General features: G+C 41.9%; 1 protein-coding gene across 5 annotated transcripts in view; it reads right to left on the reverse strand.

The window, feature by feature from the left end:
* Positions 1-23,381, reverse strand: part of cyp27a3 (cytochrome P450 family 27 subfamily A member 3) — a 416,483-nt gene that overhangs the window by 304,898 nt on the left and 88,204 nt on the right. For all 5 annotated transcript variants that reach the window (XR_012098986.1, XR_012098985.1, XR_012098987.1 and 2 more), the window contains exons 2-3: positions 6,956-7,146; positions 2,857-3,056 (exon numbers count right to left, since the gene is read on the reverse strand). Coding sequence is in view for 2 of the 5 variants with exons in the window: in XM_073046104.1 (XP_072902205.1) it covers positions 2,857-3,056; positions 6,956-7,146 (391 nt within the window). In the remaining 3 variants the exon portion in view is untranslated. The remainder of the gene's footprint in view (positions 1-2,856; positions 3,057-6,955; positions 7,147-23,381) is intronic.

A 23,381-nucleotide genomic window follows, 5' to 3' on the forward strand; every position in this document is an offset into this window, starting at 1 on the left:
GAGCATTACAAATGCACAGGTATAAATATTAGAAGGGAAGTAAGGAAGAATAAAAAAAAACCTTAAAATAAGATGTACAATATTAACAAGTCAAAGATTACAAGATTTACAAATTCACATTGATAAGATGCTATGTGCAAGTATGTTACATGCCCCATAACAGGTTAAAAAGAACCAACAGAAATGGACACACCTGGAGTCTGAGTCTTCAGTTATAAACTCTATTTTATTAGTAACCACTGAATAAAGTAATATAAAATGAGATAAAGTATACAGATTAGCAGAGTATATGCATATATAGGTGAGTAAATAAGGTTCCCAAGCTCCCCAGCTCAGGTGATTAGGTGATACAGTCTTACGGTGGGATGGTAAGTAATCAGTTCAGTTCTGGAATTTGGTTTGAGTAGAGTTGGAGAGAGAGATCTAAAGTGTTGGTTTATCTTCCAATGCCAATGCCGATCCTCCACGTCATCCTCCTGTTCCTGAAACTTATTTAAAAGTCACCAACTTGTGACCACAGGAAGTGGAATGCCAGTCTTCCACGGTAACGCTATCAACCCAGGCCAGGGTTGAACACACCGATAATGTTCCACCGGTCACTCCTTTATCCACACTGTAAGCAAAAACCCCACCCTTGTCGTGGGCACACAAAGCTCACCAGCGTCCTCCTTGCCTCTGGTGTTGTGTGTCTCCTGTGTGTCTGATTAAAAAGTCAACTGACCTTGCATATATCTCCAAGTGCGGAACACCAGCTGTCTATCATATAACTTCACCTTTCAGTTTCCCTGCTGCTGAATTAGTACACGAGCTGATCGCTCCCTCTCTTTCTCGTTTAAAGGAACAGTCTACTTTAGAATAGTCCTTCAGATCTCATCACAAGTATTACTGTGATATTATAGGTGATGGACATTATACATGTAACCAGGTGACCACTGAGTATCATTATTTACTGTTACATTGCACTTGGTAATGCTTCCTGTGCCTCTAAGAGAAAATGGTGACATCACTTTGTACAGGTTGAGTAGAAAGAACAGTTACCATGTTCTAAAGAGAACCATGTTTGAGTGTTTTTCCCAGGTTCGATGAGGAAAGATGTTCACATATAAGGTATTGGCACTGGATAGCGTAGTTGTGCCAAGTTCCTTATTGGCCTAGTAGTGTCCATGAGGAAAACTCTTTTCAGGGTCTAGCCTATATGTGTTGGGAACCCCTGATCTAGGTTACAGTCTATTCTTGCTGTTGCCATTGGGAAGAAGGTACAGGAGCCTTAGGTCCCACACCACAGGTTCAGGAACAGTTATTACACAACCATCAGGCTCCTGAAGCAGTGTGGATGAATTCACTCACCGCAGCACTGAAGTGATTCCACAACCTAGACTCACTTTCAAGGAGTATGCAGCACAAGCAGTCACTCAAACAAGGAGGTTCGATGTTTCACTCCTGGACAAGCAGTCCTGGCAAGGGACTACAGAGGTGATCAAAAGTGAGAACTCGGAAAGATTAAGGACAGAACTGCAACAGTCTACTACAGAGTGGAAATTGCATCTGATGACACCTGGAGACAACACATTGATCGGTTGAGGAGAGCAGAGTCAATTGTTAGAGAAGAAATGCGTTCATAGCCATCAGAACCACTTCCTGCTGTCCCAGAGTCAACACCTATAAACACCACGGAGGAGGTCCCAGATCCTGAAATTGTTTCACAGCCACAAGTCTCCTGTTGAGCAGAAAGAACACCCCCACCGCCAAGTCAGGAAAGACATTATTCCTTGAAAGTAAAATCCTCCACAGCGATTAAATCTTTAGGCCTGAATGGGACAATTTAAAATTTGGTATGTAGTGGATGACTTTATGGTAGTTGAAATATATATTACACTAATAAATATAAATACATATACTCAATGTAGATTAAGCATTCTTTGTTTACATAATTCATCATGGGTTCAATGTAAAAAGTACGTGAATGGCATACGTTTTTATGCCACCACTTCATGTGTCAGCGCCTCACTAAAGAAAAAATAAGTACATGAAAAAAAACCAATTTTTGGAGTTACAAAATAGAAAAGTCATTATAATTTATTTACTTTTTATTTGCACAATTGGTTGTTTGTCAGTCTTGTTTTTTTGTACCTTTTCCATAAATTCTATTGCATTTCTTTATGCTCTTATAAATGCCTGCAAGAAAATGACCCTTAATACATTCATCTATTTATTTATTTAGAGATACAGCACGGTAACAGGCCTGGTTGGTGAATGAGGCCGCAGCATCTAATTACACTCATGTGACTAATTAACCTAATAAACCATTCGTCTACGGAACGTGAGAGGAAACCGGAGTAGTCGGAGGAAACCCACACAGTCATGGGGAGAACACACAAACTCCCCACAGGCAATTGAAAGAACCATAAATGGCCACATTACTCTCAGATCGACTGTTAAACACCACCTTTGCTTCTCACTAACATTCTCCTAAGCAAGCCTGTATTGCTTGCAGGCTCAGAAGGCCCACATCTCCAGACTCCAACACAACACAAGGACTGGAGGTCAGGAGGCACCTATCCTGGAGTTAGAGGCTTGTCTGTGTGTGTGGGGGCGGATGGGTAAGACAGTGGGAAATGTGCCTGTTTTGCTGTTGTTGCCTGGTTTGGTTCTGGTGTCGATGTTGCTTGTCTTGTCCACAGCTTACAAATCCTATCCTTTGGAGTGTGGGAGGAAACCAGAGCAACCACAGAAACTCACACAGAAACCCCTTACACACAGTGCTGGGAACTGACCCCCGATGGCTGTGAAACGATACGCTAACCACCCTCATCCACAAGTCGTCCCTGCAATTAAAGACTCTGTGAACCCCAATACCTTCAAATGCAAAATTGTAGAGCTGATTGGAGATGTCATACACCATCAGTCCCCCTCCTTGGGTCTGCCTCAGCCAACACATCTTCGTCATAAAGTCAGTCACCACCTTGTTAATGGCTGGAGAGTAATTGGACACCTCCTTGGGCTTCAGCAACTTGGGGTTCAACATGCTGCGCATGTGGTTCCACTCTTGACCATACCTGAGGAGAAGGATTATTCTGCGGTTAGCACCACGCTTTACAATGATCAGGCTCCAATTCCCACCACTTCCTGCAAGGAGTTTGTACACTCTCCATGTAACTGCATCCGTTCCTTCGGGTGCTCCAATGTCCTCCCACATACGGGTTTATGAGTTATGGGCATGTTATGTTGGCACCAGAAGTGTGGCTGCTCGTGCTGGGTTGTGTTCATTGTTGATGCAAACAATACATTTCACTGTACACTTCAATGTACAAGTGATAAATAATCTTTAATCATTGCTATTGATAGGTATTTGGTCTATTATTGTTATATGTAGAGATAAAGTGACAAACTTTTGTTTTACATACCATCCAGAGAGATCGTTCCATACACATCATTGGACTGTTTCACTCATTGACTCGCATTTCACTCTATGTTTTAATGTATATGTGATGAAGAAAGCTAATAATTAAAAATGTTTAAATGTTTAATCCTGGAGAAGTCACATGCATTGGTACTGGTGATGAGAAACTTATGTTGCAATGGGAAGCTGTTTTGGGAGATTGGCACGGTCCAGGCCATTGTCTGATTGAGTACACCTGCAAGTGCTGCCCCAAGAAAGCAATATTCATCATCCAAGTCATGCTCACTTCTCACTTCTGATACCGGGAAGGAGGTGCAGGAGCTTTAGGTCCCAGACCACCAGGTTCAGGAACAGTTATTACCCTTCAACCATCAGCCTCCTGAATCAGCTTGGATAACTTCATTCACCACAACACTGACCTGATTCCACAACCTATGGGCTCACTTAAGGACTCTACTGCTTATGTTCTCAGTATTATATATTTACTTATTCATTTAGTATTTTGTATTTTTTTGTATTTGCAGAGTTTGTCTTCTTGTGTATGTTGTTTCTTTGTGTGTAGTTTTTCATTGATTTTATTGCATTTCTTTGTCCTACTGTGAATGCCTGCAAGAAATTTAATCTCAGGGTTGTACATGGAGATATATACAAACTTCGATAGCAAATTTACTTTGATCTTTGAACATCCTCCCACCCACCTTCATCTCAGTCCCATCACATTCTTCACCTTTTTTTTGTCCTGTCTGAAACAACCACACCAGGAGTTCCTAACTTTTTTTATGTTGTGGGCCAATACTATTAAGCAAGGGGTCTGTGGACCCTAAGTTAGGAATCCCTGAATCTCAGCCACCATTAGTGGGAGTGAGTGATGATTCAAAGAGCTGTTCAGGTAGAGAAGGAGGCCATTCAGCCCATTGAGTCTGTGCTGGCACCCAGAAGAACAAGTCCTTCAATCCTATTTCCTCTCACTTTGCAAATTATTTTTCTTAATGTATTTAGCTAACTTCCTTACATAAGTGTTGTTACGTACCCCGTAACTGGGTGTCAGACCAGCAGAGAAAGAAGACTCCGTTGGAGTCTGGTGGTACTATATTTCAAGGTGTTTATTAATAAAAATAAGCAAAACCATATCAATAATGCAAATATACATATAACACAAGGTAGCAGTAATAAACCTAAAAGTGTAGGAATAATAATAATCAATAATAAACAAGCTCTATCGATGTCTAGGGGTAAATGAATTGTCATAGAAAAGTATCAAGTTCAGTTCAGTTCATGAGTGCTGATGTAGTTATAGTTGTTGTATTGTAATCGTTGGAGAGAGAGAGAGCGAGAGTGAGCGAGCGAGATGTAACAGCTACAGTCAGGCAAACCTTCCTTTGCTTTCTTAATCCGTCGTATCGGTGTGGTCATTCAGTTATGACCGCTCCGTCCTTCTGCTAGACCGTTCTTCTGTGATGGACTCGTCACTCTGGCATGAGTGGACACACACACAAGTCCCCACCGGCCCTGCTGTAACACTGTGAGCTTTACTGACCGATCTCCTGGTTCGGTCTCCGAAGCCCCCACCTTCCTGTGGGTTCACAACACTCAGTCAGTGTCCACTGGTGTGTCTGAAGGGTGTCTCTCCACACCTGTCTTTTTATCCCCACTCACGGGGTCTCAGCTATCCATCAATCCTGAATTACTGTGTCCATCAAATCAGGCCACTCCTGCAGTCCACTGAGGAATGTTATTGAGCAAACTATTGTCCTTGCAGCGAAACAGTAAATAATTCAAAAGGAGTCACAATACAGTTAATCAGCAATTCCCCCCTCTCTCTTATCTGTCGCAGATGCTCTTGCCGGTTTTTCATCTCTTTCTCATGGTCAGCATAGCAACAGTAATAGTTTGTGGTTCTCGGGGGGGACGGTTAACTCTGTACCCCATTGTCCATCAGGTCTGTTCATCACTCATAACAGTGTGTATTCTTTAGAGTTGTTTTAAAGCATGCATAATGCATTTTATAAACAGTTTTGTTGTTTCTGTTACTACATCAAGCAATGCATTTATCACTGCATCGAGATTAAAATTCCTTTCCTCAATTAGACAAGTGTTGCCAAGCTTCTGGCACCAAAATAGCATTCCTGCAACTTACTAACCCGAACTGTACACCTTTAGAATGTGAGAGGAAACCAGAGAACCAGAAGGAAACCCATGCAGTCATGGGGAGAATTCCTGTAAATTCCTTACAGCGGTAGGAACCAATGATTGGTGAACGCTGATGCCAGCCATTGATATAGACCAGGGGTTCCCAACCTGAGGTCCACAGACCCCTTGTTTAATGGCATTGGTCCATGGCATAGGAATCCCTGATATTGACCATAGGACACAGGAGCAGAATTAGTCCAGTCAGCCCATCAAGACTGCCCTGCCATTCCATCATGAATGATTTATTTTTCCTCTCTACACTCTCTGTGTAACCTTTAATACCCTTAGCAATCACAAACCTATCAACCTCCACTTAAAATATACCCACTGAATTGGCCTCCTCAGTCATCTGTGCCAATGAATTCCATAGATTTGCCTCCCTCTGGCCGAAGAAATTCCTCCACATCTCTATTCTAAAGGAACATTCTAGTATTCTGAGACAGTACTTCTTGTAAACTTGGTCCTAAACTCTCCCACCACTGGAATCACCCTTTCTACCTCCATTCCATCTAAACCTTTCAATATTTGCTAGGTATTAATGAGATTCCCCATTTCATTCTTCTGAACGCCATTGAGTACAGGCCTAGAGCCACCAAATGTGCCTCATCTGTTAAACCTTGAATTCCTGGGATCATCTGTGTGAGCCTCCTCTGGACCCTCTCCAATGCCAGCACACATGAGGCCCAAACCTTCTCACAATACTCAGATGTGGTCTGACCAATGCCTTGCAGTTTGTCCCCAGCATATCCTTGGAGTGTGTTGGTCGCTGACACAAGTTCCACATTTCAGTGTATGTTCCAATGCACATGCGACAACAAAAACTAAACTTCCTCATAACATCCTTGTTTTTATATTCTAGTTCTCCATGAACGCAAACATTGCATTTATCTCCCTTACTACTGTATCAACCAAAAAATTAGCCTTCAGGACTGTCCAATGTCCCCCATTGATGTATCTGATCCACTGAGGTCCTCCAGGAACATGTCTGCATCTCCAGATTCCAGCCTCTGTGGTCACAGGTGTCTCCGACGTGGTCAGATCTTTGCTGCGAATGAGTCTTCCCGCACCCGTCAAGGCTATTTTAAACAGCTGCTCATCAATCCTGAGCCGAAACACAGTGGCTCATAAGGATGAAAAAGTTCAAAGACAATTTATTATCACTGCCCTGAGATTCATTATCTTGGTGGACATTCACAGTAATTACAATAGAATCAGCGAAAAACTACAGACCAAGATTGACGAACTACCAATGTGCAAAAGCAAACAAACTGTGCAGATACAAAAAAAATAGTAATAATAAAGAAACAGTATTAAATAATCAGAAAGTCCCTTCCAGATTAGATGCAGAGTCCGTCTGATACTTACTCACAGAGTGGTCCATAGGTGTGTCCCCTCAGCTCCCTATACTCTCGCCAGTGAGGCATGTAGGCTCTGATGGGATATTTGCCTTCTTGTCGCAGAATTTCCTCAATCATGTCAGAATCGGCCACGTTGATAACGGAGAGCTCTCCGAAACTAGATTTCCAGATGGGACCATATTTCTTCTTATGCACAATCTAGAAAAGTGAGGAAATCACCCAGAATGGGCAGAGTTAAACGGTGACCTCCCAATACCATCTAAACATGCGGTGCAAAGAATGCCACACAGCTTGGAGATCTGGTGATGTTTTAGATGAAAATGTAAGAAGCAGGCCATTCTGAGCAGAATTTTGTGCATTCTGTACACCCAGAACAACAAATTAGCTCACCAGGTCAGGCAGCGTCTGAGGGGCATGACCCTTCATCAGTCCAGAATATAAATCTCAACCCTAGACTTTAATGACCACAGGTGCTGCCTCACCCACTGAGTTCCTCCAGCAGCTTGCTCTTTTCACCCTGGATTCCAGCGTTTGCAGTCTCCTTTGTCTCCATGGTACCTTCAAGCTTCCTTGTGCTTTAATTCACCAAATTTCAAGTAACAACATTGTTAGCCACAAAGAACTAAAATCTGCAAATCAGTGAACAAGAATGAGCCAAGAGCAGTGAAAGCAACCAAAGCAAATGCTTTTGTTCTCACCACATGGCCAAAAGAATGGAGGCTGCCATTTTATGAGACTGTTCTTGCAGCCACCATTTCATGAAGTGGTTCTTGCTCAGGGATGACTCAATCAGAGCAATCGAAAGTGGACACAATTTGGAGAGGGTACAGGATGCTGCCTAGTTTACAGGCGGATAAACATGTTTTCTTTGGGGTGATGAGGCTGAGGGGGAGATCTGATAGAAGTTTACAAGATTATGAGAGGCATAGATAGAGTAGACGGGAGTATTTGTTTCTCAGGGTTAAAAAGTCTAATACCAGAGGGCATGCATTGAAGGTGAGAGGGGTAGATTCAAGGGAGGTGTGAGGAGGTAAGTTTTTTACTCAGAGTGGTGGATGCCTGGAACACACTGCCTGGTATGGTTGTAGAAGCCAGTACATTTGAGGCTTTTAAGAGACATTTGGATAGGCACATGGATGTGAGGAAGATGGAGGGATATGGACATGGTGTAGGTAGGAGGGATTAGGTGTTTTAGATTTGCATTTTTGCGGGTTCGACATAAAATTGTGTGCCAAATGGCCTCTTCGTGTGCTGTACTCTTCCATGTTCTACGTACGATGATTTGCTAAACCTGACTCCATTTCCAGATAAGAAGCTGTTGTAACCCAGGTTAATTAAACCCAAAGATCTAATGTTAGAAAGTTCTACCTGTGGAGGGATGAAAACAAGGGTTCTCAATTTTTAAAAAAGAGAATTTTAAAAACAAACTGCTATGTGAGGGCAGGGCGGACTGATCACAGCCATGGAAAGGAGAGAAATGAAGCAATGATTAGAAGCTGAAGACATGAACTATTAAGAGTGGAATTAGTAGTGAATACTGCATCTTTACTCTATCAACTGGAAACCTCAGGGTGAAACCCCTGGAGGAGAGACAATAGTGATAAAAGATTTATTGAAGATATGGCTATGACATGCAGCAGCTATAACCAGACAATTTCGGCAAACACGAGTGTCCAAAATCCCTACTGTGTAGTTGGGAATTAGTTCTACAAAATCATACCAAGGCATTTGGTCAAGTTTTTGTACAAGTTTGTGAACTGACTTTCCATGGATGTTCAACTATTTCATCCAATAATCTAAGAAACACAATGGCGAGCCACCCAAACAAAAGTCAACGAACCAGCGCGGGAACGAAACGTGGAATGATGCAGAGGATTTAATATAGTTGGATGTATTTTCATTCAAAGAATCCATATTTGATTTTCTGCAAGAACTCATTAGTTTTGCAAAGACTTTGTTAAGTTACTGAATGAGATTTGATTTTCCCAAAGAGTGCAGTGACTAGTCACACATGATAAGACGGTTGTTACATAAAACATGGCAAGCCAGCCAGGAGGCAGTGTATTAGAATACCAATTAGTATACAAAGCACTAAAAGAATCTTATTGTTGAAACTCACTTGTTCAATTAAGACTTACAGTGAAAGAAAATGGAAGTCATAGAGGAAAAGGGTGTCACAATCCCAAATGCTGTTTTAGTCAGTGAGTGGCATAACAGGAACAGAACAAGATGAGGAAATACTAAAGGAATATGGTTCAATTGCCAGCATTATTTGAATAACTAACTCTCGTGCAGAATTTCCCAAGTCCCTCATAGTAGAGTACCATTTTGACTCTGCACTGCAAGATCTCTAGCCTTTGATACCATACGCTCAACAGGCAAGCAGTGACCAAAATGTTTCCTACCACATAGATACTTCAGCCAGTTTTTACACTCAGAAAGTTGGAAAAGACACCACTCAAGTTTACCTTGGTGAGTTGAAAGCCTTAGCGAAGTGCAGTGGGAAAGATTACAATGAAATCTTGAGAGAGATGTTAACCCAGATCACTGAAATCCTTACTATTGAGAATAGGGACACAGTCACTGTTGATACTGCTGAAACATAGAAACTTAGAAAACCTACAGTACAATACAGGTCCTCTGGCCCACAAGCTGTGCTGAACATGTCCTTACCTTAGAAATACCTAGGCTTACCCATAGCTGTCTATTTTTCTAAGCTCCATGTACCTATCCAGGAGTCTCTTAAAAGACCCTATCGTATCCGCCTCCACCACCCTCAATGGCAGCCCATTCCATGCATTCACCACTGTCTGCTTAAAAAAACTTACCCCGGACATCTCATCTGTACCTACTTCCAAGCACCTTAAAACTATGCCCTCTCATGCTAGCCATTTCAGCCCTGGGAAAAAGCCTCCGACTATCCACACAATCAATGCCTCTCATCATCTTGTACAGCTTTATCAGGTCACCTCTCATCCTCCGTCGCTCCAAGGAAAAAAGGCAGAGTTCACTCAAATTATTCTCTTAAGGCATGCTCCCCAATCCAAACAACATCCTTGTAAATCTCCTCTGCACCCTTTCTATGGTTTCCATGTCCTTCCTGTAGTGAGGCAACCAGAACTGAGCATAGTACTCTAACTGGGGTCTGACCAGGGTCCTATATAGCTGCAACATTACCTCTCGGCTCCTAAACTCAATCCCACAATTGATGAAGACCAATGCACTGTATGCCTTCTTAACCACTGAGTCAATCTGCGTAGCAGCTTTGAGTGTCTTATGGACTCAGACCCCACAATTCCTCTGATCCTCTACACTGCCAAGAGTCTTACCATTAATGCTATATTCTGCCATCATATTTAACCTACCAAAATGAACCACCTCACACTTATCTGGGTTGAGCTCCATCTGCCACTTCTCAGCCCAGTTTTGCATCCTATCAATGTCCCGCTGTAACCTCTGACAGCCCTCCACACTATCCACAACACCCCAACCGTTGTGTCATCAGCAAATTTACTAACCCATCTCTCCACTTCCTCATCCAGGTCATTTATAAAAATCATGAAGAGTAGGGGTCCCAGAACAGGTCCCTGAGGCACACCATTGGTCACCGACCCCCGTGCAGAATATGACCCATCTACAACCACTCTTTGCCTTCTGTGGGCAAGCCAGTTCTAGATCCACAAAGTAATGTCCCCTTGGATCCTATGCCTCCTTACTTTCTCAATAAGCCTCGCACAGGGTATCTTATCAAATGCCTTGCTGAAATCCATATACATTACATCTACACCTCTACCTTCATCAATATGTTTAGTCACATCCTCAAAAAATTTCATCAGGCTCGTAAGGCTTGACCTGCCTTTGACAAAGCCATGCTGACTATTCCTAATCATATTAAGTCTCTCCAAATGCTCATAAATCCTGCCTCTCAGGATCTTCTCCATCAACTTTCTAACCACTGAAGTAAGACTTACTGGTCTATAGTTTCCTGGGCTATCACTACTCCCTTTCTTGAATAAGGGAACAATATCTGCCTCCAATCCTCCGGAACCTCTCCTGTCCTCATTGATGATGCAAAGATCATTGCCAGAGGCTCAGCAATCTCCTCCCTCGCTTTCCACAGTAGCCTGGGGTACATCCCGTCTGGTTCCGGTGACTTATCCAAATTGATGCTTTCCAAAAGCTCCTGAACATCCTCTTCCTTAATATCTACATGCTCAAGCTTTTCTGCAAGTCATCCCTACAATCACCAAGATCCTTTTCCATAGTGAATACTGAAGCAAAATATTCATTAAGTACCTCTGCCATCTCCTCTGGTTCTATACACACTTCTCCACTGTCACACTTGATTGGTCCCATTCTCTCACATCTTATCCTCTTGCTCTTCACACACTTGTAGAATGCCTTGGGGTTTTCCTAAATCCTGTCAGCCAATGCCTTCTCATGGCCCCTTCTGGCTCTCCTAATTTCATTCTTAAACTTCTTCCTGCTAGCCTTATAATCTTCTGGATCTCTATCATTACCTAGTTTTTTGAACCTTTTGTAAGCTTCTCTTTTCTTCTTGACTAGATTTTCAACAGCCTTTGTACACCACGGTTCTTGTACCCTACCATCCTTTCCTTGTCTCATTGGAACATATCTACACAGAACCCCACACAAATATGAAGATGTACATAATAACACTCTTCAAATTCAGAGCAGACTCCTGATACTAACCAGCCAGAAACAGCTCTAGCTGCTATGCAGAATAACTCAATCCCTGAAATACAAACTAATGGACTTGCAGCAAAGCCATCCCTCTCTCCCAGTGATCTACACCCTCCAGATATTCAAAGAGTCATAGTGGAACACATTGTGCACAGTAATGACTTGATGGTTCATGACAATCCACTTGTAAGGTTCTGAACTTTTTCTGGTAGAACCCCTAACCCACCCAATGAGGTGGATTATGAGACGGTGTGCTAGTGTTGAACTGCTCTTGCAAGACCCAAGTGTATCTGATCTTCATATAACCATATAACAATTACAGCATGGAAACAGGCCATCTCGGCCCTTCTAGTCCGTGCCGAATGCTTACTCTCACCTAGTCCCACCGACCTGCACTCAGCCCATAACCCTCCATTCCTTTCCTGTCCATATACCTATCCAATTTTACTTCAAATGACAATATCGAACCTACCTCTGCCACTTCTACTGGAAGCTCGTTCCACACAGCTACCACTCTCTGAGTAAAGAAGTTCCCCCTCGTGTTACCCCTAAACTTTTGCCCTCTAACTCTCAACACATGTCCTCTTGCTTGAATCACCCCACTATCAATGGAAAAAGCCTATCAACGTCAACTCTATCTATCCCCCTCATAAATTTAAATACTTCTATCAAGTCCCCCCTCAACCTCCTACGCTCCAAAGAATAAAGACCTAACTTGTTCAACCTTTCTCTGTAACTTAGGTGCTGAAACCCAGGTAACATTCTAGTAAATCTCCTCTGTACTCTCTCTATTTTGTTGACATCTTTCCTATAATTCGGTGACCAGAACTGTACACAATACTCCAAATTTGGCCTCATCAATGCCTTGTACAATTTTAACATTACATCCCAACTCAATGCTCTGATTTATAAAGGCCAGCATATCAAAAGCTTTCTTCACCACACTGTCCATATGAGATTCCACCTTCAGGGAACTATGCACCATTATTCCTAGATCACTCTGTTCTACTGCATTCTTCAATGCCCTACCATTTACCATGTATGTCCTATTTGGATTATTCCTACCAAAATGTAGCACCTCACACTTATCAACATTCAACTCCATCTGCCATCGTTCAGCCCACTCTTCTAACTGGCCTAAATCTCTCTGCAACCTTTGAAAATCTACTTCATTATCCGCAACGCCACCTATCTTAGTATCATCTGCATACTTACTAATCCAATTTACCACCCCAGCATCCAGATCATTAATGTATATGACAAACAACATTGGACCCAGTACAGATCCCTGAGGCACACCACTAGTCACCGGCCTCCAACCTGACAAACAGTTATCCACCACTACTCTCCGGCATCTCCCATCCAGCCACTGTTGAATCCATTTTACTACTTCAATATTAATACCTAACGATTGAACCTTCCTAACTAACCTTCTGTGTGGAACCTTGTCAAAGGCCTTACTGAAGTCCATATAGACAACATCCACTGTTTTACCCTCGTCAACTTTCCTAGTAACCTCTTCAAAAAATTCAATAAGATTTGTCAAACATGACCTTCCATGCACAAATCCATGTTAACTGCTCCTAATCAGACCCTGTCTGTCCAGATAATTATACATGCCATCTCTAAGAATACTTTCCATTAATTTACCCACCACTGACATCAAACTTACAGGCCTATAATTGCTAGGTTTATTCTTAGGACCCTTTTTAAACAATGGAACAACATGAGCAATACGCCAATCCTCTGGCACCATCCCCATCTCTAATGACATTTGAAATATTTCTGTCAGAGCCCCTGCTATTTGTACACTAACCTCCCTCAAGGTCCCAGGGAATATCCTGTCAGGACCCTGAGAACACAGAAAACATGTGAAAGTATTCTTCCATCAGCTTCTGACATCATCAAGTCAATAAGCCCTGGAGCTTCACCCACTAATTACCGTAGATTCCGGACTACAGAGCGCACCTGATTAAAAGCCGCTGGCTCTAATTTTAGAAATAAAATCAATTTTTTAATTGTAAAGGCCGCACCGGATTTTAGGCCGCACCGGATTTTCGGCCGCAGGTGTCCCACGTTGTAATATGAGATATTTACACAGAAAGATATTACACGTGAGGATTTTTTAACTTTTAATTAAATCCATATGGTAATAAAAACAAATACATATTGCAAATGCTTTTTTTCGAACCGTGCCCGTAACGCGGCTACTTTTAAATATACGTTGCGTATACTTCTTTACTGAACAACATTCCAATATCTCCTAACGACTGGTAAAAAATATATATACTGCAGCCTACCAGGAAAAGTTATTGATCGCCTTTAACTTAAAAGCAGCATTTTCGCTCCGCCGTCCCGTTTATCGCAAACGGCATTTTTCCCACAAGACACCGCGAAACCGGGTGTGATGTCATAGCATCCCGCGATGTAGTACAGAAAACAAATATAGTTAAAACTCTTCTAACTTTAACTAGAAAATGAATTATTAAGCGAAAATATTATAAACTAAATAACTGCCATAAAGGCAGCACAATGCTTCGAGTGTTTTCCATGTTGATGAGGGTGAGTACAAATGACTGATTTACAATAATTTAATTGTGAAAGTGCGCTTGATTTATCGTACAATTTCATTGGACCTCTGTGAACTACTCATCAATTTTATTGGTCTACTGTTACGAGGCAAAATGTTTACGAGGCGGCATGAAAAAAATCATGTATTAGCCGCTCCGTATTAAAGGCCGCAAAGTTCAAAGCTGTTCAAAATGTGGGAAAAAAGTAGCGGCTTAAAATCCGGAATCTACGGTACATACAACTCCTAGATTCAGCTTTTGCCACCATGGAAGACAGTGATGAATTATTCACCAAATTCATGAGCATGGTTTAGAACACAGGTGTCTGTCCCCTGTCTGCCTACCTACAGTAGCTACAGGTAGCATTGACACTGACCACAAAGCGAGGTGCAGTTGCTGAAACTGAGGCTAACAAGCATCTCTTAAAGCAGTTTTATAGAGGATGTTGGGACCACTCCCCGGTCTTAGAGCTGCAACTAGAACAGAAAAAACAAAACCCGCCATCATTTACCGAACTATTGACATTTCTACGCACCGGAGAAGACAAGCATGCTTCCAGAAGCGCACGCATTTAGGAACAGCCATACCACATGCTGTTATACAGGCTCAGGTCACAGGTGTCTGTAAAGATGATGATGTAACACAGCTAATTTCAGTTACTTCTCAACTGACTAAACAAATCACTAAGCTCCAAAGTTAGCTAGCTGCTCTACAATCGACAAAACAGCAGAAGGGAAAAGCAAGCTTTAAGACAGCAAGTGATACGCTGCCAAAAGGAAAGGCTGATGCAACAGATAAACAAGAGTCCACAGCTCTAACAACCACAAACAGCCAAGTGTAACGGCAACACCTTGGAACTGTTTTAAATGTGGTGAAGATGGGCACATAGCCAGCTCTTGCTGCTGTGAACCCAATCCAGTACTAGTAGCAGAAAAGAGAAGACAGATTGAGAAGAGACGGAGGGAGTGGGAGTCAAGTCATGGCACTCCTAAGCCTCATTTTAAACTAGAAGCAGTTCCTGTTTCAGGACAAATGGGGACTGGCGTTGAGCAAGCTCTATGTGAGAGTCGTCTTATCCAACGAACAGAACCTGCTGCAGATGTTGTCATTCCGTATGCTCGATCCTTAATGATGCACTCAAGAGCTATTCCTGACAGGTACGCACAAGGAGATGAGCATGGGGATTACCAGTCATTTCTCATCTCTCTGATGCTGAGATTACAGACTCCCAGTTAGCAGATGCTTGTATTAGGGAAGTCATCAAGCAGATGGAAACTGGAGAAAAAGCATCCCCTTTAGTGAGAAACACAATCCCCAGACTACCCTACCTTCTCAGAGAATGGGATCGTCTAGAGCTAAAAGACAGAATTCTGTACAGAAGAAGACTAACCAGAGATAAAACAACTTTTCAGCTTGTTTTATCTGTGTTACAAACTCACAGGTTTCATTTACTGTGGACTGTCGCTTTAAGCGCCTGAGAGAGGTGGGCCTATGGCGTCAGTCACAGGCTGTCGCGGTCTGTGCAGATTAAAATACAGAGACACAGTAAGAGAGCGAGTAAGAGAGACTGGGGAAGCCGGTAGCTTCAGCTTGTCACAGCTGGGGCTTGGAACTCTCCTATGCCCACAAGGGGGGTGGGGGGGGGTGTTGATCATTGGCACATGCTGCATAACTTCATATAATCCATAGGAGTGGATTTTGGGGATATCTTGTGGGACCACTTGTGTTGACCTTGCCTGAATATGCTGTGTGCTACCATTGGAAGATGATATTCCTGTGACAGGTCACTGCTGGTGATAATTCGTATGTGGATTTGGAATGATACGACGGACAAGGTCTACAGTGACTGTCATTTCGTTTCCAGCATGGAACCTGTGGAATACTTCATTCTTACCTTCTCCCTCCATTACAACATGGATTACAAATATCTCCCTCCTATCATTTATTCCATAGATGACTGAACTTTCCTACTTTACCATCTCCAGACTCTAAGCCTTGTACCCCCAAGCTCGATAGTCTGAGAGCTATATTTACACATATATACACATAACACTGCTAACTTCTGATTATCTTGGTTGAGTTACTATATTATAAGTAGATACTAATAAAGGTGTGGTGAACTAGATATACCTGTCTGACTGCTCCTGTGGCTCCTCCCACAGACCCCTGTATAAAGGCGACTGTGGGCTGCTGCTCTCCCTCATTTTCCCCAGGATGTAGTGTTGTTTATTCTTCCAGTCAATAAAAGCCGATATCTCGCTTCCTAAGTCTCAGCGTGAGTTATTAATGGTGCATCAAAAGGTAATGGTTTTCACATCAAAACCAAACTCCATGTGTATTCTCTTGCTGCTGGTTCACTTCTAAAATGTTACAGTTCATAACTCCTGGAAAGTTTTGATCTGAGCTACTTAAGAGTCTTCATGATGACTTTGGTCACATGGGTATTGACCGTACCCTGGATTTAGTCAGAAGCCAATTCTATTGGCCCAAGATGGCTGCTCATGCAGAACACAAGATTAAAATATGTGGTCAATGTGTAAGAAGCAAGATCTTGCCCGAGAAAGCTGCTCTATTAGTGAATATTTCTACACCTAACCAAAAAGCCAAGACTGTTGCAAAGTGCCGATGGGAGCATTTCATCTTGCATTATGGTTATCCTGAGCGCCTACACTGCGATAGAGGGCCTGATTTTGAATCCCACTTGATTAACGAATTGTGTGAGATAGATGGAATTCAAAAAGTCAGAATTACACTGTATCATCCCAGCAGAAACCCTGTTGAGAGGTTTAACAGGACCCTCGTAAATATGTTGGAAAACCTGGAGACAAAAGATAAAAGTCACTGGCAAGAATTTGTGAAACCCCTAGTCCATGCTTATAATTGTACTAGGAATGAGATGACTGGCTTTAGTCCATATGAATTGATGTTCGGACGACAACCCAGATTCCCAATTGACTTAGCTTTCACATTACCCTTGAAAGACAAACATGGTAAATCACTCTCTCAGTATGTACAAAATTTGAAATCTCATCTTGACAAAAGCTTCAAGATAGCTACGGGGAACTTACAGAAAATGGCAGACGGAAACAAGACCAGATATGACAAACATGTGACAGCTTTAAAGTTGAAAGAAGGAGATCAGTGCTACTAAGGAATGTGCGTCTACGAGGTAAAAACAAACTTGCCGCTAAATGGGAAGAAGTAGTCTCTGTAGTGGTGAGCCAAGCTGGTGATCTACCTGTCTACAAAGTACATCCTGAGAACCAGTTTGGGCCCATACAGACATTACATAGGGATCTATTGCTCCCTTGTGGATTTCTTCCCTCTGAAGACAATGAACTCTTGTCCCTATTCACAAGTACACAGCTCACAGTACTAAGAATGAACAGTCAGTTGAAGTGGAAGAAAATTCAATTGACTCAGAAGAGGATGAGGATGAGTTTTATTACCTCAAACCAAGACTTGACATTGTAGATGAACCTACTAAGGGTTGAGAAACTTGTGAAATTTACAGAGAAGAACTGTGGGCTCCAACCCAAGCCCAAACCAGCCAATTACAACCACTCCGGTGGCAAACCCAGAGCTGGAATCACAAAGAAATGCAAGTTACTCACCTGATGTAGAGGAATCCACTGTGGAAAGTAACTTACCTATCAGTCCCGAGGAATGTATAATCAGTGTATCCCACCTGATGGCAGAAGCCTGGAAATTTCGTCAATCCCAAATGAATTTGAGATTCAACAAGAAAAAGAGACTAGAAAAGCCACGACAAATGAAAAATCTCACAAAGAAGTGCCTGAACTCTGAAGGTCTTCTAGACACAGAAACCTAAAACTCTAACATATCCTGAGCTCAGAAATCCTTTAGTGACAGTAATTCAGTCCCTTTTCCAAGCTCTGGGTTCAGCTATTGTAGAGTCTCTTCCAGATTTCACAAAGGTTGAACACCTCAAACCCATTACATTGCAACCTGTAGCCATATGCAAAGGAGGAAAGGTTAACCCAGGTCAATTAAACCCAAAGATGTAATGTTAGAAAGTTCCACCTGCAGAGGGATGAAAACAAAGTTTATCGATTTTTTTAAAAAAGCGTATTTGAGAAAAAAACCACGATGCAAGGGCAGAACGGGCTGGACACAGCAATGGACAAGGAGAGAAACGCAGCAACAAAGCTGAAGACATGAACTGTTAAGAGTGGAATTAGTAGTGAGTATTTTTACCCAACTAACTGGAAACCTCAGGGTGAAATCCCTAGAGGGGAGACAATAGCGATAAAAGATTTATTGAAGCTACAGCTATAACATGCAGCAGCTTTAACCAGACAATATCACAGAGACGAGTGTCCAAAATCCCTACTGTGTAGTTGGGAATTAGTTCTGCAAAATCAGACCAAGGCATTTGGTCAAGTTTTTGTACAAGTTTGTGAACTGACTTTCCATGGATTTTCAACTATTTCATCTAATAATCTAAGAAACACAATGGCGAGCCACCCAAACAAAGGTCGACTAACCAGCGCGGGAACGAAACGCGGAATGATGCAGAGGATTTAATACAGTTGGATGTATTTTTATTCAAAGAATCTGAACTTGATTTTCTGCAGGAACTGATTAGTTTTGCAAAGACTTTGTTAAGTTACTGAATGAGATTTACTTTGTTTAAAAGTTGTAATGTTGGAAAATTGTCGTGAAAGAAGTTAAACTGTGTATATACAATTTTTGAATTTTAATATAAATTTGTAGATATTCTGCCTGGAAATGAAACTGAAGTTAACTAGAATACTTGAGAATAGGAATGATAATTGGTTTTCTAACTAACTAAGGATAAGTAAAAAAGGAAAGTTTAGTCTGTAAACTTTTAAATAGGGAATAACACTACATCTAATTAGTTAGAGAGATTAGAGTAAGGAATCTCACTGATTCTAATTAAAAGTGAATTAGTTGTGGGTTGCCATTTAAGATTTGGAACCTAAACATAATGTTTGAATTTTGAATTATTCTTGCTCATGTAAATATTTTATACATATTGTCCTTTTCTTATTAACAAAACCTTATTTCCAGAAGCGTGTGGTTTCTATTCATTGCCTCCTTCTGATACCAGAACTTTCTGATGGCCAGCTAGCATCTAGTGCAGTACTATGTAATTTGATTTTCCCAAAGAGTGCAGCAACTAGTCACACGTGATAAGACAGGTACTACACAGGGTTTACACTGTTTATTTGGTTACATAGAAATAGCAGTCTGTGACCTAAGTTAGACTGGGTCCAGTGTTCACTGAAGTGGATTGAACTGGTCTGAGTTAGAAAAAACAAAGTAAGGTACTTGAGGCACAAAATTAATGTTTGAAGCCTTGGGCCAAATCCAAAGGGAAGTTGACACAAATCAATCAGATCATAAGACCATAAGACACAGAAGCAAAATTAGGCCATTTCAGCCCATCAAGTCTGCTTCATCATGGCTGATCCTGTATCCCACTCAACTCCATACACCTGCCTTTTTGCCATATCCTTTGATGCCCTGACTGATCAGGAAACAAACAACTTCCACCTCAAATATACTCACAGACTGGACCTCCACCAGAGTCTGTGGCAGAACATTCTACAGATTTACTACTCTCTGGCTAAAGAAAATTCCTCCTTACCTCTGTTCTAAAAGGTTGCCCCTCAATTTTGAGGCTGTGCCCTGTGACTCTGGATAACCCCACCATAGAAAACCTCTTCACATCCGCACCATCTAGTCTTTAGCTTTCAAAGAGATCCCCACACATTCTTCTAAATTCCAGTGAGTACAGGCCCAAAACTGCAAAATGCTCCTCATATGTTAACCCCTTCATTCCTGGAATCGTCTTCATAAATCTCCAATGGACTCTCTCCAATGACATTACATCCTTTCTGAGATATGGGGCCCAAAACTGTTGATAATACTCCAAGTGCGGCCTGACTAGTGTCTTATAAAGGCTCAGCATCATCTCCTTGTTTTTGTATTCTATTCCCCTTGAAATAAATGCCAATATTGCATTTGTCTTCTTTACCACAGACTCAACCTGTAAATTAACCTTCTGGGAGTCTTGCACAAGGACTCCTAAGTCTCTCTGCACCTCTGATGTTTGAACCTCCTCCCTATTTAGATAAGTCTGCACTATTGTTCCTTTTACCAAAATGCATTATCATACATTTTCCAACACTGTATTTCATCTGCCACTTTTCTCCCATTCTCTAATTTTTCTAAGTCCTGCTGCAATCACATTGCTTCCTCAGCACTACCTACTCCTCCACCTATCTTCATATCATCCACAAACTTTGCCACAAAACCATCAATTCCATTATCTAAATCACTGATAAACAATGTGAAAAGTAGCGGTCCCAATACTGACCCCTGAGGAACACCAGTAGTCATTGGCAGCCAACTAGAAAAGGTCCTTTTTATTTCCACTCACTGCCTCCTGCCTGTTAACCATTCCTCTATCCATGCCAGTATCTTTCCTGTAATGCCATGGGATTTTATCTTGTTAAGCAGCGTCATGTGTGGCACCTTATCAAATGCGCTCTGAAAATCCAAGTAAATGGATTGCCTCTCCTTTGTCCACACTGCTTGTTACTTCCTCAAGGACTCTAACAGATTTGTCAGGAAAGATTTCCCTTCACAGAAACCATGCTGACTGACTTATTTTATCATTAGTCTCCAAGTACCCAAAACCTCACCCTTAGTAATAGACTCCAACACTTTCCCGACCACTGAGGTTAGGCTAACTGGCCTATAATATCCTTTTTGCCTTCCTCCCTTCTTAAAGAGTGGAGTGACATTTGCAATCTTCCACTCCTCCAGGACCATGTCAGAATCAAGTGATTATTGAAGGATTATGACCAATGCATCTTCAGCAACCTTTTAGTATCCTGCTGTATACTATTGGCTAGTTTGCCCTCATATTTCATCCTTTTCCTTCTTATAGCTTTTTCAGTTGCTTTTTGTTGGATATTAAAGTCTTCCCAATCACCCAACTTCCCACTCTTTTTTGCCCTTTCCTTGGCTTTTATGTACTTGTTAACTTCCTTTGTCAGCCATAGTTGCTTACCACTGCCATTTGAGAACTTCTTCTTCTGTGGGACTTATCTATCCTGTGCCTTGTGAAATATTCTGAGAAACTTCAGCCATCTCTGTTCTGCCGTCATCCCCGCCAGTATCCTTCTCCAATCCACCTGGGCAAGCTCCTCTCTCATTCCCTTTATTCCATTGTGACACTGATACATTTGACTTCTGCTTCTCCCTCTTAAACTGCAGTATGAATTCAATCATATTATGATCACTGTCTCCTAAAGGTTCCTTTACATTAAGCTCCCTAATAAAGTTTGGGTTATTACCCAATACCCAATCTAAGATGGCCTTTCCCCAAGTAGGCTCAAGCACAAACTGTTCTAAAAAGCAATCTCATAGACATTCATCAAATTCCCTCTCTTGCAATCCAACACCAACCTGATTTTCCCAACCCCTTTGCATATTGAAGACCCCCATTACAATTGTGTCATTACCCTTATTACATAATTTTTCCAGCTCCCTTTGCCCACATCTCAACCCCACATCTTGGCTACTATTTGGAGGCCTATTTATGATTCCCATCATGTTTTTTTCATCTTTGCAGTTTCTTAACTTCATCCACAAAGATTCAATATTCTCTGATTCTATGTCACCGTTTTTTAAAGATGTAATGCCATCTCTTACCAACAGAGCCACACAACCACTTATGGCTTCCTGCCTTTCCTTTCAATACATAGCATATCCTTTGATGTTATGCTCCCAGCTATGGCCTTCTTTCAGCCACGACTCAGTGATTTCCACAATGTCATAGCGACCAATCTCTAATTGTGCCACAAATTCGTCCAGCTTATTCTGAACGCTACACGCATTTAAATACAGCACCTTCAGCCTTGCATTCTTCGCCCTTTTGAATTTTGCCTCTGTGATGCAATTTTACTCTTCGGTCTGTCTTCATTTGCACCCAGTCATTGGCTTGTCCTTCCTTACATTCGTGTTACACCCGTCATCTACTTGTAAACCTGCTGGCTCATCCTCAGCTCTGTCATCCTGATTCCTAACCCCCCGCCATATTAGTTTAAACTCACTATTTCTTTCAATCTTGTACAAGTGTTCATCTCCCTCAAAACGTAAAATGAAATCAGAAACTACTGAAAAGATTCAGCAAGCTGGGCAGTATCTGTGGAAAGAGAAACAGAGATGACATTTCCAGTCATCTAGGGTGGGAGGGTAATGGATGGTATAAAGGGAACACCAATAGGATGTAGCCAAGGTTTCCATGGGAATAGATGAAGTTATCTGGTCAATAGGTTAATGAGGGAGAGTGAGTGAGAGAGAGAAAGAGAGAGAGCCTACATGGATAATAGAAAAATGAAGGGTCAGAGTAGGCCCACAACATCATGGGTAAAAGGGCCTGTACTGTGGTGTAATGCTCTATGTTCTATTAAATAAGGACAGTTTTAGAGAATGTATGAAAACACTAACAAAACGATGTAAAAGGTTACCAAAATGCCCATGTAACTAGATGAGCCTGAGCCAATGAAATAGAAACATCACAAACGAGAGAAAATCTGTAGATGCTGGAAATCCGAGCAACTCACACAAAATGCTGCAGGAACTCACAGGCCAGGCAGCATCAACAGAACAGAGTACAGTTGATGTTTCGGGCCAAGACCCTTCAGCAGGACTGGAAAGGAAGGGGGAATGAGTCAGACTAAGAAGGTGGGGAAGGGGAAGAAGAAGCACAAGGTAGCAGGTGATTGGTGAAACCAGGAGATGGGGAGGGATGAAGTAAAGAGCTGGAAAGTTGATTGGTAAAAGAGATAAAGAAGGAGAAATCTATTAAGAGAGGAGAGAAGACCATGGAGGAAAGGGAAGGGGGAGGATCACCAGAGGGCGGTGATGGGCAGGTAAGGAGATAAGGTGAGAGAGGGAAACAGAAATGGACAATAGTGAAGAAGGTGGGTGGGGGGCATTACCAGAAGTTTGAGAAATCAATGTTCATGCATTGACGGCTACCCAGACAGAATATAAGGTATTGTTCCTCCAACCAGAGTGTGACCTCATCCTGGCTGTAAAGGAGGCCATGGACTGAATTGTTGGAATGGGAATGGGTAGTAGAATTAAAATGGGTGG

This window comes from Hemitrygon akajei, chromosome 5, assembly GCF_048418815.1.
Source record: "Hemitrygon akajei chromosome 5, sHemAka1.3, whole genome shotgun sequence".
Classification (NCBI taxonomy): Eukaryota; Metazoa; Chordata; class Chondrichthyes; order Myliobatiformes; family Dasyatidae; genus Hemitrygon; species Hemitrygon akajei.